At 38.8% G+C, this 18799-nt stretch overlaps 1 protein-coding gene across 9 annotated transcripts in view; it reads left to right on the forward strand.

Annotated features, from left to right (window-relative positions):
* Positions 1–18799, forward strand: part of ARAP2 (ArfGAP with RhoGAP domain, ankyrin repeat and PH domain 2) — a 402332-nt gene that overhangs the window by 330465 nt on the left and 53068 nt on the right. For all 9 annotated transcript variants that reach the window (XM_033947679.1, XM_033947686.1, XM_033947705.1 and 6 more), the window contains one exon: positions 7812–7951. In XM_033947679.1, the coding sequence (XP_033803570.1) occupies positions 7812–7951 (140 nt within the window). The remainder of the gene's footprint in view (positions 1–7811; positions 7952–18799) is intronic.

The raw sequence follows: 18799 nt of genomic DNA on the forward strand, positions 1-18799 counted from the left end.
TTACAAATTAAATTACAGTTATATAAACATCTCATAAATCATAAATCAATTCTTATAAAAGCATCCAAAGAGTGCATTGATTGTTTGTGCTCACAAAAGTGAAAAATATTTGAACAATAAGGTCTGCTTTTGAAATTGTGAAATGATACTTTTATATAAAATAGAGCATGCATTCAGATTGAAGTACTAATGCAGAACATGCTGTTCCATGGTTTAACTATAAAGTGGAAAACAGCTTAAGCAATGAATGGCAAAGGCATTTCAAAGTGCAACTGTGTTAAGCAAAAAATCTAAACAGAAAACAACAAATAAATATACTGTGGCTGGGCCAGGCCCTGAGCAAGTGGAAAACCCGGCTCGGACCGCAGGTAAGATTTATTTGCGCCTTTTATATGGTTGGTTGAAGGAAAAACCCGGACACTGGATTTCTTACAAAACTTCACTGGGTTTATTAAGGCCAAAGAGAAAAAAAATTCCAAAAATAAACAATTGTTTCTCCTAGGCACCAACCATGTGATTTCTTTCTCTTAAGTCCAGTGCACTTTATCCGTGCTCTAGTTCAGGGACTGGACAGTCCTTGTTAACAAAAGGATAACTCCAAAATCAATTAAACTTTTCAGTCTTTCATATGCCTAATATTTTCCCTTCTCAGGGTCACTGGCTTCTCTAAGCCACAGTTCATTACAGCATAGCTGAGCACTGCAGGTGTCAGCTCTCTTTTCACATATCTTTTCAGAAAGAGCAAAAACAAAAAAAAAATGTCATTTCTTTCACTATTTTCCCCCTTTAACACTCTGTCCCCTTGAAGGACATTCACAGCCCGGCCTTACAGGCTGTGTGGGGTAAGCCTCCCTTTACCTAAGGTCTTCAGACCCACCCGATTATGCCCCTAACATCCTTTATCTTCAGTTCTTAGGGAGACTTGGAAAAATGAGGTTCAAAGAAACATTTCTCTTAATTAGGCACTGCTGCCTTATCATTGCTTATAGCCTCCCTCCGGTTCAGGTTTCCATGGCAGTGACTGGACTCCTTACAGGAAGGACAGAAACACTCACACACTGCTCACTCCTATGTCCATGTCCTCCCCAAAGCCATTTTCTTCCGGGTCACCTACACTATACATTTCCCATTCTGTGTCCAGGGAACTGGGGCTTTCCATCAAGTCATCCACTTCTGGCTTTACCTCCCCTCCCCCTCTGAATGCTTGCAAGCTTTCCTAAACTGTTGTCTTCATTAGGATAAACTTCCAGCCCTTCACCCCAAGGCTTAATGGGAAAGTTACTGTACCTCCCTGGAGTTAGACTTTCTTTCCTTGAGGGCTGGCCTCCTGAAAACCTTCTTTGCTGGGGAGCAAGAGAAGTGGGGAAACTGCTATCTCTGTGTGCTGCTTGGCTCCCCCAATCAGGGCCAGCTGAGACTACTTTATTTCCTTGCAGTCTTCCTACTTGAGCCTTACGTGACTGCAGAGCTCGGTGGCTAACTCCACCCCCTTCTGTATTGATCTCATGTTTCTCCCTAGCTCTGGGAAAGAAGTAATAGGGGATAGATTATGTGTTCTGTGCCCTCCCTGCTTGAATTTCTGGCTGTGATCTCACCTGCCTTTTCTCCCTTCTAGCTTGCTGTACTAAACTACTGCCTTTAGCAGGGTGTACAGGCTTTGTTCTAGGGATTACAAGTTTAAGGGCTGCACTTTTGACTGGACTAGCAGTCTTTTTAACCATGACAGGAGCTTCCCTGTCACAATACGTACTGTTGAACTAGTTCTTGCAGGATCACAATCATAATGAGACACATCACAAAATGATAAGCACAAAGAGTGGAGAAAAACAGACCTCACTACTCTAAGCAGTCTGTATCATCATGGGTCTGAAAAAGACTCCACACATAGGTATGTTATAAATTTTCATGCATTCAAAATATTCTTCTTTCAAAGTACCGTATTTTTCACTCTATAATATGCACTTTTTTCCCCAAAAAGTGAGCAGAAATAAGTGAATATACAAAAAAAAAAACAACCCAGTGGTACCTTTAAATGTTGGAGGTCGGTGGACAACTGCCTGCTGCTTGTCAGGGCCCGCGGCGCACAAGCGTGCTAATGCCTGGGCCCAGACACTTCCATAATTGCGCCGGTTGCTGGTACTTCGCAGGGCTGCTGCCTGCTGATTACAGGCACGTCGGGGCCAGCAGCACACAAGCACACTGCTGCGTGGGCGGACGCCACTTCTGAATGGCTGCTCAGTTCCCCCGCTCGGCCCCCCCACCTGTCGACACCCCCACCCCGACACTCCCTCCCGTACTATGCTGTGCGACTTTTAATCACGCGCTAACCCCCAGGCTAGCCGAAAAACTACAACCTGCTCAAGAGGAGGCGCATCCGGCAGTTTAGCGCGCACTATTACGCGCGTTAAACCGCTAACGCGGCTTCGTAAAAGGAGCCCTAAATGTTATTGGCATGCATTATCTACAGATGCATCCTTGTTGCTTCGATGGACACCTTTTTTTTTTTAACCCTGTACCTTTTAAAATTCTTCCTTCACTCCCTCGACAGCTCCGTACTATTTCCTGGCAGCAGTCACACAAGTCAGGGGCGCGGAGGTCAGGCTCGAGCTTTCCGCGTTCCCTCCTGGCCCCGTGCTATTTTCTGAATGGCTGCCGGCAGTTCTTGGGAGTCCTGCGAGAACTATCGCCAGTCATTCAGAAAGCGGCACGGGCCCAGGAGGGAGCGCGGAAAGCTTGGTCCTGACCTCTGTGCTTCTGACTCATGTGCCTGCTGCCCTGAAATAGTACGGAGCTGTCGAGGGAGGGAAGGAAGAATTTAAAAGGTATGGGGTTTAAAAAAGGTACAGGAGGGGTGTGATTAAAAAGGTACAGGACCACCAGGTTGCTTGAAAAAGGGATGGCGGTGGCGGTAGTGGGTGGGGTGTTTGTTTTAAAAAGGAGGTCCGGCGACAGCAGGTGTTCAGAAAGGTGGTGTGGCTGCACAGGGAGGGGAGATTGTGCAACTGTGCGGTGGGGGGGTAAAAATTTTGTATCATAAGATGCACTGAGATTTCCACCCACTTTTGGGTGGAAAAAAAAGTGTGTCTTATGGAGCGAAAAATACGGTAGGTTTCCCTGGTTTACTCTAGAGATAGAAGAAATTATGGGGTGATATTCAGCTTGCAGTGGTCAGTTCTTTGTTAAACACTGGCTAACCTGTGCCCAGATATTAAGGGATTCTTTTACTAAGGCGCGCTAGTGCGTCTTAGTGCACGCTAAATGCTAACGCGTCCATTATATCCTATGGACGTGCTAGCACACATAAGCATTTAGCGCGCATGCTAAGACACACTAGTGCACCTTAGTAAAAGGACCCCTTAATGCCGAATACTATTCAAGTATCAGCACTGAATATCTGAGCACAAGGAGGCCGACAGGAGTTATTTAAGTGCAAAGTCAACTTAGGAAAAGAACAAGGAACTAACAATATTGTGAGGAATAGAGATCCAAAATTAACTGCATGAAATATTGAAGAGATCTCTTATAAAATATAATTATTCTAAATTAAATATATCAAAAATATATTTTGCTCAGAGATGTGTAGCCCCGCAAAGAGACATGGCTCCTTTAGTGGGACCCACCACCAAATCATAGCAGTTGTGGTAAAATAAAATATCAAAAGTGTATATTGATTCAAAATATCAAACCCTCAAATGTGCTTTTCTAAAGATTTACTCGTTGACTGTCAAATTTATCAAACAAAACCACTTAGCTCTTAAAGAAACTTAAAGGTCCCGGCGTGGACCACATTTCACAGTCTATCTCAATGTACCCACAAAATAAATGATGTCCCGCTTCTATGAAACAGTGGCGTGGTGCATGCACTCTGATGAATGGTTAATCTGTAATCAAAACATATTACATCTTAGTTATAATTGTTTAAAACCTACCATTGTGGAACAGATGAGAGGCAATCGTGTTGGGAGAGTATCTGCCATTAAGAAGAATATGTGTGAGGTGTCTTCTTGATTTTTGAGATGTGTAACGGATGGCACAAGCCGCCATCAGTTGTTAAATGTTATGTGTGCATGCCATCTCCGGCACCGCATCACGCTAACATCATTTTTAAAAGGCTAGCGTTAGACTGTCATAGCGATCTTCCCAGCTGACTGGAAAAACCTTGCAAGCTAGTCCTCCTTTCAAAAAAGAAAAAAAAAAATTGGCAGGGATACACATCTCTGAGCATTTGGGGTTTAAACCAGTAAAAAATATATTTTTAATATATTTAATTTAGAATAGTTATATTTTATAAGTTACTAGCTGATCACCCGGCGTTGCTTGGATATAAATTCCCTTCAGGAACATTCACTTGAGGATTAACATCACACAAATTTTCAGTTTCGGCTTAACCACACCACACCACAGCGGCACTTCCTTATATACTGTTGACTGTGACATCATTCTGACTGTGTGACATCATTCCCCAAGCTTCACACCATTGGTCAAAGCAATATCTGTCTTTTTCGATGAGTCTTTACATGTCATCCCCTTCCCACCCCCACAGTATTTTTCCCAGATAGCAAATGATATGTATACCAAGTTTGGTTGAAATCTATCCATGCGTTTCGGAGTTATGCTGGAACATACATACATACATCCGATTTTATATATATATATAGCTGATGCCCCGGCGTTGCACGGGTATTTAATTATAGCAATAAAAATGTAAATGGATTCAAATAAAGATACTTTATAGTGGTGAATGAAATTATTTTTTTACAGCTTAATAAAAAGTACAATATTCAAATTATAATGTGAAATATTTGACAAAATGAATACAATACAACTAACGCAAAACGTGATTATAAACAACATTTTTAGTTTCACCTCCAGGAGCAAGAACATATAAATTGTTGGGTGAACCCACCCTTGAGCAAGCAACATAGAGTTGTGGGCCGAGAGACCCCCAGAACATATCACCCCAGGTAGTGAGGGATCTGCATACCAAGTTTCGTTCAAATCGGTCAAGCCGTTTTTGAATTACTGTGAGAATGGCAGCTTTTTACTTTTTTTCCATTGACATGAATGGGTGAAATCTGATGTTCTGTTTGTAGCTCTGCCCACGTGTGCAGGTGGGCCGTGAGACCCCCAGAACATATCACCCCAGGTAATTGGAATTACTGTGAGAATGGCAGCTTTTTACATTTTTTCCATTGACATGAATGGGTGAAATCTGATTTTCTGTTTGTAGCTCCGCCCACGTGTGCAGGTGGGCCGCGAGACCCCCAGAACATATCATCCCAGGTAGTGAGGGATCTGCATACCAAGTTTCGTTCAAATCGGTCAAGCCGTTTTTGCGTGATCGCGGCACATACACACACACACACACACATACATACACACATACATACCTCCGATTTTATATATATAGATTTAAGTAAAGCCAGTATTTAACAGTGTTATCCAAATAGCTGCCTAATTACTTTTTAAAATGATTTATTATCTGCCTTTACATAAAGAGATTACCCAAAGCAATTTATAATACATTGAATAGTAATCAGGTATTCTTAAGTATTTCCCCTATTTGTCCCAACAGGCTCACAAGCTAACTGTGTTACCTGGGGCAGTGGAGGGTTAAGTGACACCCATAGTGACAGGAAGCAAGCTGGGATTGAACTCACAACCTCAGGGTGCTGAAGCAGTAGCTCTAACCACTAGGCCTTTCCTCCATTAAGATCTGTTATTTTACACTAAGGCCCTCTTGTACTAAGGGCTCCTTTTACGAAGCCGCGTTAGCAGTTTAACATGCGTAATAATAGCGCGTGCTAATTTGCCGGCTGCGTTAGCCGCTACCGCCTCCTCTTGAGCAGGCGGTAGTTTTTCGGCTAGCGTGGGGGTTTGCGCGCGCTAAAAAGGTGCGTGCGATAAAGCTGCTGACGCGGCTTCGTAAAAGGAGCCCTAAGGTGCGCTAACCGATTAGCACATGCTAAACGCTAACGCGTGCATGTTAGTCTATGGACGCATTACGCTTAAGATGTGTTATTTTACTGTTAACCCAAGTTATTAGTAACTAGGTCTCGCTGCGTAAAAGGCACAAGTTACCCCCTTTTTTACTAAGGCACACGCTAATCGCTAACACGGCCATAGACTAACATACATGCGTTTGCGTTTAGCGTACGCTAATCGGTTAGCGCATCTTAGTAAAAGAAGGCCTTAGTGTACAATAACACATCTTAATGGTAGTCCACATTGATAACTATACCCCTGACTTAAGATAGTGATGCCCATGTAAGGTAAGGAATGACTTTTGAGCACTAAGAGCTCCTTTTACTAAGCTGCGGTAGCGTTTTTAGTGCACGCTAACCACGTGATACGCGCCAAAAACTAACGCCAGCTCAATGGTGGCATTAGCGGCTAGTGCACACGGCAATTTAGCGCACGCTAAGCACGCACTAAAACTGCTAGCGCAGCTTAGTAAAAGGAGCCCTAATGATGTAACGTAAAAAGTATATGTGTTATAATGAATGGGGTTAAAGTTCATGGACTACATCACTGTGAGTAAAGGACTGGAGCTCAGTGGCACTCGAGCTTCCAAGGGAACACTGACATTTTTTTTGTATTAGGGGAATTGAACTTAAACGTCCACTAAAAACAGTACCGACCAGCTTAAAGATGGGGGTGAAGGATGGAGTACAGCTGGAACTTTGAAAGGGTATTGGATTGGTAGGTGGAGGAAAATGAGGAAAGGGGTAATCTAATCTGTTAATCTGATTCTTTGATTATTGTAAGTGTGTTGAGCCTGTGGGTTAATAAAGTTGTGGCCTTTAATTTTGCCACCAGAATTGTGTTGGTGTGTTTGCATGTCTGAGAGTTGATGGAGAGATTCAAATGCCCATATTATGAACAGATGTGAGCAATAAAAAAACAAACATGTTATGGACTTTTTGTTCCACTGACTTTATTTAATTCACAGAATATCTTGGGAAATTTTCATCTCCGTAACTTTTTAATTATTTAATAACCCAGTGGATATTTTAAGTAGGTTGCTAGAAACAATGCATCCCTATTTTAAGGGTATTTTCCAGACAGTTTAAAGCAGGATAATTAAACAACTATAAGCCATTAGCTAACTTGACTCTCCTTGCCAAAATTTCCGAGAAGGTGGTAACTGAACAATTGGGAATTCACTTTGAACAGCATGTAGGAGTTTTAGTGAGGTATTTAATAAAATTTGGAGCCCATTGACTAAATTTGTAAAAACATAATAATGTATTTTCATCATATCTCTTCTTTTCTTTGGTTTATTTATCTTTACACATCCAGGGGGGTTGGAGGGAGGGGAATAAATATTGATATTTGGATAACTTTATTCTTTATTTGTATTGTATATTAGGATACATTATGATATTATTATATGCAGGAAAATGAAATTATTGAATGATATTTATGTTACCTGTATAGATAATAGTGTAATATGTGGAACATCTTTTGTTCTTTCATTTGTATGGCACTGTTTTTTTATTAAAAATCAATAAAGAATTAATAATAATAATAATAATAATAATAATTTATGGGATGAAAGCCAGGCTGATTTTAGTCTTGGTTCAAGGTCTCCCTATATAAAATGATGCTGACAGTAAATAATGTACTCTAATGTTTGTTTCTGTGTTTAATGCATGTTTGCATATAGTTAGTTCTCTTTGGCAAATCTAACCCATTGCAGTGTACCTGCTGATTTTTTAATCTTCTAACATACAATTAACTAACACAATCTTCTAGCTAAAAATGCAATAACAAATGTGCCCCCTCCCTTTTTTTTCTGTTCACAACAGATAACAGTACAGCAGATGGTGGGAAAGCAGGCTATTTGAAATACAAAGAAGAACCATCTAAATTCCTGTCTGGCAATAAATTTCAGGAGCGATATTTTGTCTTGCAAGAAGGAAAATTGTTTCTTTTTAAGGACATGAAGGTATTTACATATTTATGCTATTTTTGAGTAAGAATTCAAGAAAATAAATTAAAATTGTATTTAATTTAAATATTTATAGGCAGCCTTTCTTGACTATAAATCACACCAAGGTGGTGCACAAGCAATAAAACATAACCCAAAATATAACAAATGTGGCAAAGGATAACAATAAATCTAAAGCAAAATATACTTTATTTATAGTGTGAATGTTGATTTGCCAAGCAATTTTCAGACCAACAACAAAGCCAAATTAGAAAAACATTAAGAGCTCCTTTTACTAAGGTGCGCTAGCAGTTCTAGCGCGTGCTACAATGTCGCACGCGCTAGATGCTAACTCTTCCATAGAGCTTGCATTAGTATTTTTCATTTAGCGCAGGGTTTACGCGTGCTAAAAATGCTAGCGTACCTTAGTAAAAGGAGCCCTAAGTTTTAAAGGTGTTGAGAAGCTTCCAAATGGAGAGGAACAAACCAGTTTGAGTTTTTATCAGTGGGAGCGTTTAGGCGTGGCTCAGACTATAAATCATGAGGTTTGCTCACTCTTTCTTCATACTAACAGTGATTGTGACATGTGGGAAATCAGGGCCTTCAGTGAATACCCAGCACTGCAGCTATGTTTTGTTTTTTTTTGTTTTTACTTTTTGCTTGATGCAGTTTGATTGGTTGAACAGGCTGCCTGCTGAACCAATCATAATGCATCAGCAAAAAAGTAAACAAAAGAAAAAGCATGACTTGCTGGGGGTTTCACCCAGCCTCCTGAATGCCCTGATGGCCCTACTCTTATTTTAATTGGTTGAGCAGACAGCCTCTCCTGCTGCCTGCTCAACTAATTAAATTCCAGCAAGCAAAAGTGGCCCACCCGCAGGGGATTCAGGGGGAAGCTCTAAAAGCTTTGATTGAACTGCTCTGACTGGAGCAGAGAGGACAGAACTCAGCTCCCCTCCCCTCAACTGGCCCCGCTGCTGACTGGGGCAGGCAAGATGCTCTCTCTCCTCACAGACCTGGAAAAAGAAAACTGCCAGCAAGAGCTTGTTTAGCTTTGTGGATTTGTGTTCTTTCTGGCAGGCTGCACATTTGTTCTGTTTGTTCTTGAATCCACTTTTTGCCTGCAGCTGCTTCACCTGAGAGCTAACCATAAGCAAATCCCGGCAAACAAAAGCCGGCAAAGTGGAGTTGATGATTTGGAAACTCTCAGGTTTATTATCCACATAAAACTGTAAAAACACAACAATTAAAAGTCAATAAAATAAACACAACTTATGAAAACAACAAGTAGTCCCAGATGTATACCAGTTTGTATACAAATCAAATGGTCATCTATGTGTATATAAATTCACAAATGCAGTATATCAAATCAGCTGGCAAATGGTGAGCAGTAGAATGGACATGAAAGTTGGACTTTATATGGTCTGTTTTGGCTTGTAGAAATGCCTTCATCAGAGGTCCATTACTCAAATACCTTTATTAGAGGTGCTATAAAAATGTAAAATCAAAAGTATCTCCATGGTTTATGTTTCATAAACCAGCTGAGCTTTTCCATACCAGATATATGACATTTAGAAAGTAAAGAAAATTGGTGCCATCTCTGAGCCACACATATTTGGCAATGAGTACTAGCAAGGTAAGTGGGAGTATAGGGTATAAATCAGTGGTCTCAAACTCAAACTCTTTGCAGGGCCACATTTTGTATTTGTAGGTACTTGGAGGGCCTTAGAAAAAATAGTTAATATTTTATTAAAGAAATGACAATTTTGCATGAGGTAAAACCCTTTATAGTTTATCAATCTTTCCTTTTAGCTAAGCCTTAATAATAATATTGTCATTTATAGCTAAAGAGACTTATGATCAAAGAAACTGTTTTATTTTACTTTTGTGATTATGATAAGCATACCGAGGGCCTCAAAATAGTACCTGGCGGGCAGCATGTGGCCCCCGGGCCGCATGTTTGAGACCACTGGTATAGATAGAGGAGTGGATGATTTCCTGCAGGAAAAAATGGATTGAGGGTTACTGATAGAGAATTACTATGCAGGTCCTTGACCTGAATGGGTCGCCGCACGAGCGGACTGGACCTCTGGTCTGACCCAGCAGAGGCACTGCTTATGTCCTTATGTGTGGTGCAGTGGTTAAAGCTACAGCCTTGGCACCCTGAGGTTGTGGGTTCAAACCCATGCTGCTCCTTGTGACCCTGGGCAAGTCACTTAATCCCCCCATTGCCCCAGGTACATTAGATAGATTGTGAGCCCGCTGGGACAGACAAGGAAAAATGCATGAGTACCTGAATCAATTCATGTAAACCATTATGAATTATGTCTTTAATGTGAAGGGTGGATATTCCAAATAATATTAAAAATGGATCTAATTGGATCCTTTTGCAGAGTCCAGTTGGAGTTTTCCTGGAACCCTGTGCACATTCACCCAAACATTCACAGTATAACCACTTTAGAAGTTGCAACAAAAGCTTTTATTTGTGCATAGCTCTTGTTTTTTCACAGACTCAGGGTTCAAAGTAAACACTTAATTCAGCACAAGGACATCAATATTTCCACAGACTGAGGCTCTTATATTCATGTGCTTTACGAAGTCTAACTATTATGGTATTTAGCCTTTATCATGCTCAAAGACACTATTCTTTGTAGTTTATTCAGCATAAGATGATATATCTTACCCACCCAATAAGCAATCCACTCATCAACCGTCTCACCTTGACAGTCTTTCGCTTACTCTCTTTCTTCCCAGGGCTCTGCTCCAACCAATGGCTAAGGAAGTCTCTCTCTGAGACTTCTCCACGCAGGGAAATCTCTTCCTCAGCAGCCTCTCTCTCTGGGACCTCTCCAAAACCACTTCATACTAGGGCATATATCCTCCTCCCTGCCTGAGTCCCACCCCTCTGACTCAGCAAGATTGCATTACTTCCCTTTTTGTGGCTCATTTCTGAGCTGCAGAGCTCAATACATTCCAGAACATGTAGCTCACCCCCTTTTGAGCTAGCGCCCTCTGATGCCCAGTGGTATGATTGCAGCCTTAGTAAAGGAGAACCCCTTATTCCCTCACAGATCCATTGACCTATAATTTTGCTAATATGGTCTAGAATCATAAACCAAAATTATTGAATAAAGGGACTTTCCCACCACATATGTAGGAGAGTACCTAAAGATTTATAGTCTCTCCAACACAGAGAGGATATTTAGGGGTGCCATGATAAAACCCTCTCTTTTCAAATTTTTGTTTATTAAAATTCTTAGCTCTTAATACTAATATATTTTTCATTTTGATTTATGTATCGTAGCTAGTCTTTTGTAAACCGCATTGAACTTTACGGTAATGGCAGTCTAGAAATATATTCTTATCTTATGTTATGTTATTAATATCCTGAAGAGTGAGAAAAGTGCCAAAAAGAATCTTCATCAAAGATACAGAGAGAGAGCATTTAAAATTATAATTCCATACTTCAGGCCAAAAATGATGTTACCATTTAACCATATAGTTTAAATGACATTTAGAGAGAGTATGAAAAATACTTTTAAAAAGAGGAGATATCAGATTTTTAAAAGAGAGGCAGACAAATAAGGTTTCTGAGCAAATAAGGTTTAATGAGCAAATAAGTTGGTCAATAGTTACATTCTTAGGGCCTGTTTTACAAAGCCGTGCTAGTGGCTGGCGCGCGGCAACAGCCCTGAAGCCCTTTAAATCTCTACGGGCTTCGGGGCTGTTGCCACGCGGCAACTACTAGCGCACCTTTGTAAAACAGGTCCTTACTGAAATAATGTTGAATTTGGAAGTATTGATAAAAAGAAAGCCTCAAATCAGCAGAATTTTGCAAATTATCCATTGCTCGAAAATGTCTATTATGGAAGGGTCTAGACATAGGGAAGTAAACTAAATCTGTTGAGAGATTTAAATTCCTAGTCATCTGAGTGGCTGGGATACGAGTAATTGGGGAAAAGCGATAAGAGGTTTTCTGTAAAGTACAAATTCTCTTCCAGCTATATAACACTGATGATATAAAGGGATGCTTATTTAACTGAACTTGGTCAATAATGTACAAGGTTATACTAAGGATTCTTCTAAATGCACCCAGTGGATCTAAGAGGATTAATCAAGCAATGAACTACCCTAAGGCAAGCGGTCCAGTAGTACCAGTTTAGGTTAAATAGGCCCATACCCCTAATTGTTTGGGTAAAAGAAAGTAGCTCAAAATGTATTAAAAGTCTTTTTTTGCCAGATATACTATAGCAAAACATTTCTTGGAATTGAATAAAAAGAGTAATTTAGGAGAAATGAATATTTTAAATATGCTATAATTATACCTAACCAAGAAATCACAACAAAGCTTCAGATCTTTAGATTTGTGTGATTAATAGTTTCATATCCCCCAATCCCTTTTTACAAAAGCACGATAGCGTTTTTTTAGCACAGGCTGGCGCGCTGAATGCTGTGGGCTAAAGGGCTTGATGAACCATTGGTCTGACCTAGTAAGGCTATTCTTATGTTCTTATGGGATAGTTAAGCAAGTATAATTTTCCATTTGAAATAAATTGAATTAAAATCTATTCATAAGATATAAAGCAAAAGAAAATCTGATCATGGAGCTATATATTTTTGCTTGTGTTTTTCTTCTCAAAATGGACAGTTAACTTATACTTGAGTTCCTCTCCCAATGATGCTAGTTTTCTTTACTTCAAGAGATTCTGACTATGCTTACCTGATGAAGAGACACTTTTGCAGTTTGCAGGTACCTAACATGGTAACAACAATCTTTTATTTGTATAGCTAGACATAGGGCTCCTTTTACAAAGGCGCACTAGAGGTTTTAGCTTGCGCTAAAATGCCGCACGCACTAGCCGAGGCGGTAATTTTTCAGCTAGTGTGTGCTATAGCGCGCACTAATCTTGTGCATGTGCTTAAAAACGCTAGCATGCCTTTGTAAAAGGAGCCCATAGTGATTTTTTTTGTTTGTTTCCTGTATTTCTTTACTTTCTATAGTTTATTGTTTCTATTCTACCAAGGCAGATTACAACAAACATACATTTAGGGCTCATTTTACTAAGGTGCGCTAGCATTTTTAGCGCGCGCTAATCCCGCGCTACGTGCCAAAAACTAACGCCAGCTCAATGGAGGTATTAGCATCTAGCGCGCGCAAAAACCATTAGCGCAGCTTTGTAAATGAAGCCTTTAGTTAGAAACATAGAAACATAGAAATAGACGGCAGATAAGGGCCACGGCCCATCAAGTCTGCCCACTCCAATGACCCTCCCTATCTATCTTTGCGGATAGATCCCACATGTTTGTCCCATTTGGCCTTAAAATCTGGCACGCTTCTGGCCTCAATAACCTGAAGTGGAAGACTATTCCAGCGATCAACCACCCTTTCTGTGAAGAAGAACTTCCTAGTGTCACCGTGCAGTTTCCCGCCCCTGATTTTCCACTAATGTCCCCTTGTTGCCGCGGGACCCTTGAAAAAGAAGATATCCTCTTCCACTTCGATGCGACCAGTGAGGTACTTGAATGTCTCGATCATATCTCCCCTCTCTCTACGTTCCTCGAGTGAGTAGAGCTGCAACTTCCCTAACCGCTCCTCGTATGGGAGCTCCTTGAGTCCCGAGACCATCCTGGTGGCCATTCTCTGGACCGATTCCAGTCTCAGTACATCCTTGCGGTAATGTGGCTTCCAAAATATCACACAGTACTCCAGGTGCGGTCTCACCAGGGATCTATATAGTGGCATAATGACTTCAGGTTTACGGCTGACGAAACTCCTGCGTATGCAACCTATGATTTGCCTTGCTTTGGATGAAGCTTAGTTACTCAATGTTTTGTTACATTCTCCCAGAGGAGCTCAAAACAGTTTACATTAATTTATTCAGGTACTCAAGCATTTTTCCCTATCTGTCCCAGTGGGCTCACAACCTATCCAATGTACCTGGAGTAATGGGGTACCAACTGTAGTTATAATCCCTGCACCACACTCTCAGACATCGTATGGTATAAAATAACAAGGCAACCATTTTCTGATAGAGATGGTAAACAGTTAATAAAGCATGGTGATACATAAATTACAAAAACGATGTACAAAAAGATGGTTAATAAAATGTTTATTCCAAATAAAAATAATATCCAAATAAAAAATCATGAAAGTTAAAACTTACAATCTATGCATAATGTGTAATCTATGTATAATATATAGGCTTCGATGGCTGGGATGGTTAAGAAGGGCTGGAGTAAGCTTTGATGGAGACTCCAGTAGATGGAACCTAAGCACACTACCCGGCAGGGCTCTGGGTATCTAAGAAAAAAAGACCATTTAAACTAAATAATTAATTTATGGAGCATGTATGGTTGGGCAGAATGGATGGACCACTCGGGTCTTTCTCTGCCGTCATTTGCTAAGTTACTATGTGAGACATAGGATGGTGAGCGTAGAATGTCAGAACATAGCACTGCAAAGATAGTATTACAAGCATGGCTGACAAAGTGAAACATGGCATGGCAAAAATGATAAGACATGGTACAGTAAACATTGAATGGCAAACATGGTATGAGAGATTTTAGCATGGTAGACATAGTATGGTAAATATGCTGTATAGTAAACTATCAAATCCTTGGTTTTCACAAGAACTTACACTACTGAAAAAACAGTTGAGATCATTAGAACGAAAATGGCGTCAAAATAAATCATCAGCTAATCTACAATCTTATAGAGAACATGCACTTTTCTATAAAGCTAAAATAAACCTCACAAAAAAAAACTATTATTCCAAAAAAATCTTGGAAACAAAAAACTCATCTATATTATTCTCTATTATCAAATCATTTGCCCCTAACTCCAAAAACTCTCACTCAAATTCAGCCATTAACATAACTGCTCAAGAACTTGCCGATAATTTTTATAACAAAATAAAAAATATCCGGAACTCATTTTCGTTGAATAAATCTAAAGCATTCACTCATGATACTACTGACCATCTCTTACCATCTGCTAAATGTCTTTCTTTTAATCTCCCATCTTTAGAAGAAGTAAAACATCTCATTTCAAGAGTTAATTTAAAAGGTACACGAGACGAAATTATCCCACCAGCTATTTTGAAAAAATTTTTTCCATGCTTTGGATCTTACATTCATAATCTCATCCGAAAAAGTCTGGAAACAGGTCAATTACCATCTGCCTGGAAAAAAGCTTCAATTACTCCGATAATAAAAGATTATAAAATAGGACCTGAAAACGCCTCTAATTATCGACCTATCGCCAATATCCCCTTTTTAGCAAAATTAACCGAACGGCTTGTATTCGAACAACTAACAAACTTTGTTGAAACAACCAATGTTCTTCACCCACATCAAACCGGTTTTAGGAAAAATTATTCGACTGAATATTCACTGATAGGACTAACCACTAACATAATTTACCATTTAGATCACCAAAATTCAATAATTCTTTTTTCTTTAGATTTATCAGCAGCTTTTGATACCATCGACCATGTATTACTATTAGATAGACTAAAATCAATTGGTGTCGGTGGTCAAGTCCTTGAATGGTTTCATTCTTTTCTTTCTGAACGATCCTCTATAGTTACTTTTAATAATACAGTCTCTAATCCATATTCCACTAGTTATGGGATCCCGCAAGGATCGATATTGTCACCACTATTGTTCAACATTTTTCTTTCCCCCCTTCTCTGTATATGTCAATCAATAGGATTCACCACTTTTACCTATGCCGATGATATTCAATTACTGCATCCATTGAATCCAGACAACATAAATGAAATAACTGATATAAACAATAAACTAGGAGAAATTAAAAAATGGCTAAGCTCAAACATGTTAGCCTTAAATGTTCAAAAATCCAAAGCACTCTTTTTCCCCTGGAAAAAAGATATACGCTTAGATTCTTCATTTACTTTAGATAATGAACAAATAAACCAAGTAAGCTCCCTAAAAATATTAGGAGTCACAATTGATGATGGATTAACCTTTCACGAACATATTACAAATATAATTAGAATATCTTTTTTTAGATTACGTATGATTAGATCAATCGCTAAATTTCTAGAACCTAAATCTTTAAAAATACTTATTCATTCACTCATTATTTCAAAAATGGATTATTGTAATGCATTATTATTTAACATCTCTCAAAAAGAGAAAAGACGTCTCCAAATAGTCCAAAACACAGCAATTAAATTAATACATAACTGTAAAAAATTTGACCACGTCACACCACTTTTTATTAAATCTCATTGGCTCCCTATCTCTCATCGTTTTACTTTTAAAATACTACTTTTAGTTTTTAAAACTTTGAGCACAAACGAACCTCAATTTATTAACAGACTACTTATTCCTTACTGTACCCCTCGCACATTAAGATCAACCAATCAAAATCTTTTAACAGTTCCTTCACTAAAAATAATTGGAACTCGTCGTACTGATATATTTTCTGTCATAGCCCCACAATTATGGAATAATTTGCCCCTGTATCTTAGAACTGAAAAGGATTTAAAGCAGTTTAAAAGTAGCTTAAAAAGTTTCCTTTTTAAGGATGCATATAATGTATGAAAACAATTTCCCTAATCTTTTATAATTCCATCTTTTTCCTTACTTCTTTTCCTTACCTCATGTTCTTTTACCTCACACCTTTTTATTTTATTATACATATGTAATTTTACCCTTCTTTCCTTATGTGTCTGTTAGTCTGTATAATTTTAACTTAATTTTAACTCAATTTTTATTTTTATTTTTTATTTTTTATTTTTTTTCTTTTTTTAACATTGTATTAAAGTTTAACTAACCTTGTATTTGTATTATTTTTCTTGTTTCTGTAAATCGCTTAGTAAATTTAAATAAGCGATTCAACAAATTTTGAATAAACTTGAAACTTGAAACTTGAAACTAGTAAAGTATAGTCTAGAGATCTGTTCCCATATCTTCAACTTAAACACTATCTGCAAAGTAAAGGAGTGCTTAGTGACTTATCTAAAGGGAAGTCTGTTTTTGAGCAATTGCTGGCATCAATTTTACAGAAAGGGGTGACTGCAAAGCTCTTTGGGTGCCTTAATACAGTGAGAAGGGCTCTTCTTAAGTATATGGATGATTGGGAAAGGGATCTGGGAAAGAATTCTCTAGAGAGGAGTGGGAAGTGATATGGGGCGTATAAAATCATTGGGGCTCTCCACAGTTATAATTAAGAATGGTTATAAGGTCATGTTTAGGTGGTATGTGATCCCATTGATGTTATGTAAGATCCAGAGAACAGGTGGTAGATTGTGTTGGAGAAAGTGTGGTATGCCTGGCTCGTATATACATATGTGGTAGGACTGTCTTATGGATCACTGATTTTGGGAGGAGACCTTCAGCTTTATATCTCTGATTTTACGTTGCACCATTGCAGTCTTTTCAGAGGTGGCACTACTGACTGTCCCTATCCCTGGAATGGATGAAAGCGAGGACATATTATTGCATCTGATGATGGTAGCTGCACAATTAACTTTGGCAGCTGCCTGAAAGCAGCTAATTAGCTCTCCTGTGGAGAGGCTGGTGGACAAATTGAACAATTGGTATGAAATGTATTATATAACTGCACTTAAATAAAACAAGATCCCACTTTTTAAAAGGTGATGGCAAGCATTTCAACAGTGGTGTGCATGTTCTTTTTAGCCATCTAGTTTTGTCTTTGTTGGGGGGTTATCTTCCGGGGAGGGTAGATTGGCACATTCTTGTTGATTGCTTATGTTCTTGAGGATTACAGTGCCTGGATATTGTTGTTTTATATATATATATATATATAAAATATATACTGTTTTATGGATATATACATTAAAACATTGGTTTACGAGCATAATTCGTTCCAAAAACATGCTTGTAATCCAAAACACTCGTATATTAAAGCAAATTTCCCCATAAGATACAATGGAAATTCAGATGATTTGTTCCACAACCCAAAAACTTTAATACAAAATACTATACGCACTTGTATTGCAAGACCTCGCTCATTTAGAACAGTCACTACACTCCTGCAGTGTCAGAGAGAGAAGAACCATCGTCTCAGTTGTGATGTGTATATATTGTATGAACTTGTTTTGCAAGACATTGCTTGTATATCAAGTTAAAATTTAATAAAATGTTTTACTTGTCGTGCAAAACACTTGCAAACCAAGTTACTTGCAATCCAAGGTTTTACTGAACTATTATTTTGTTGGGATGCAAACAAATTAAAAACTATAAAGAAAGAGTTTTAAAAAATGTACTATTTTTCTATAAAATGTTATAGTGATATTAATTTTCTTTAAAGATTATTTTTGAAATTGTGTATGCCATTGAAAATCAATTTAATAAAAAAAAAGAAATGCAGTCCGAGACTAAGAAAATATGGCAGAAGGATAAATAAATATGTCCGATCGTTATGGGTACCACAGGCTTGATCAAAAAGAACTTCCAAATGCACCTGGATAAATTGCTTATCCATGTTACATCTTATGAACTCCTCTGGCACTATGCAAGTGCTGTGGAGTGACGATGTTCCTGAAATGGACTTTATTGAAAATTTCAAAGTTCCAAAAGTATAATTGAGTAGTCCACATAAAAATAAAATAATCCACATAAAAACCTTTAGGAACTAGTCCGCTGAAAACATAGGACCCAACACGGTCCATGTTTCGACAAGATAGTCTTCTTCAGGGGTCCCTGAGAGTCCTATGGTAGTAGATACGTGGAGTAATAAGTATGTGGAGAATCGTGGAGAATATACTGCTTAAAACCAAAGCAATGAGCGTCAGAGCAGCACACAGAGCAGTACGTTGGGAAGCGCTAAAAACCTCTTGCACGCTTTTGTAAAAGGGGGGTGTATCTGTTGCC

Source organism: Geotrypetes seraphini, chromosome 1 (assembly GCF_902459505.1).
Source record: "Geotrypetes seraphini chromosome 1, aGeoSer1.1, whole genome shotgun sequence".
Classification (NCBI taxonomy): Eukaryota; Metazoa; Chordata; class Amphibia; order Gymnophiona; family Dermophiidae; genus Geotrypetes; species Geotrypetes seraphini.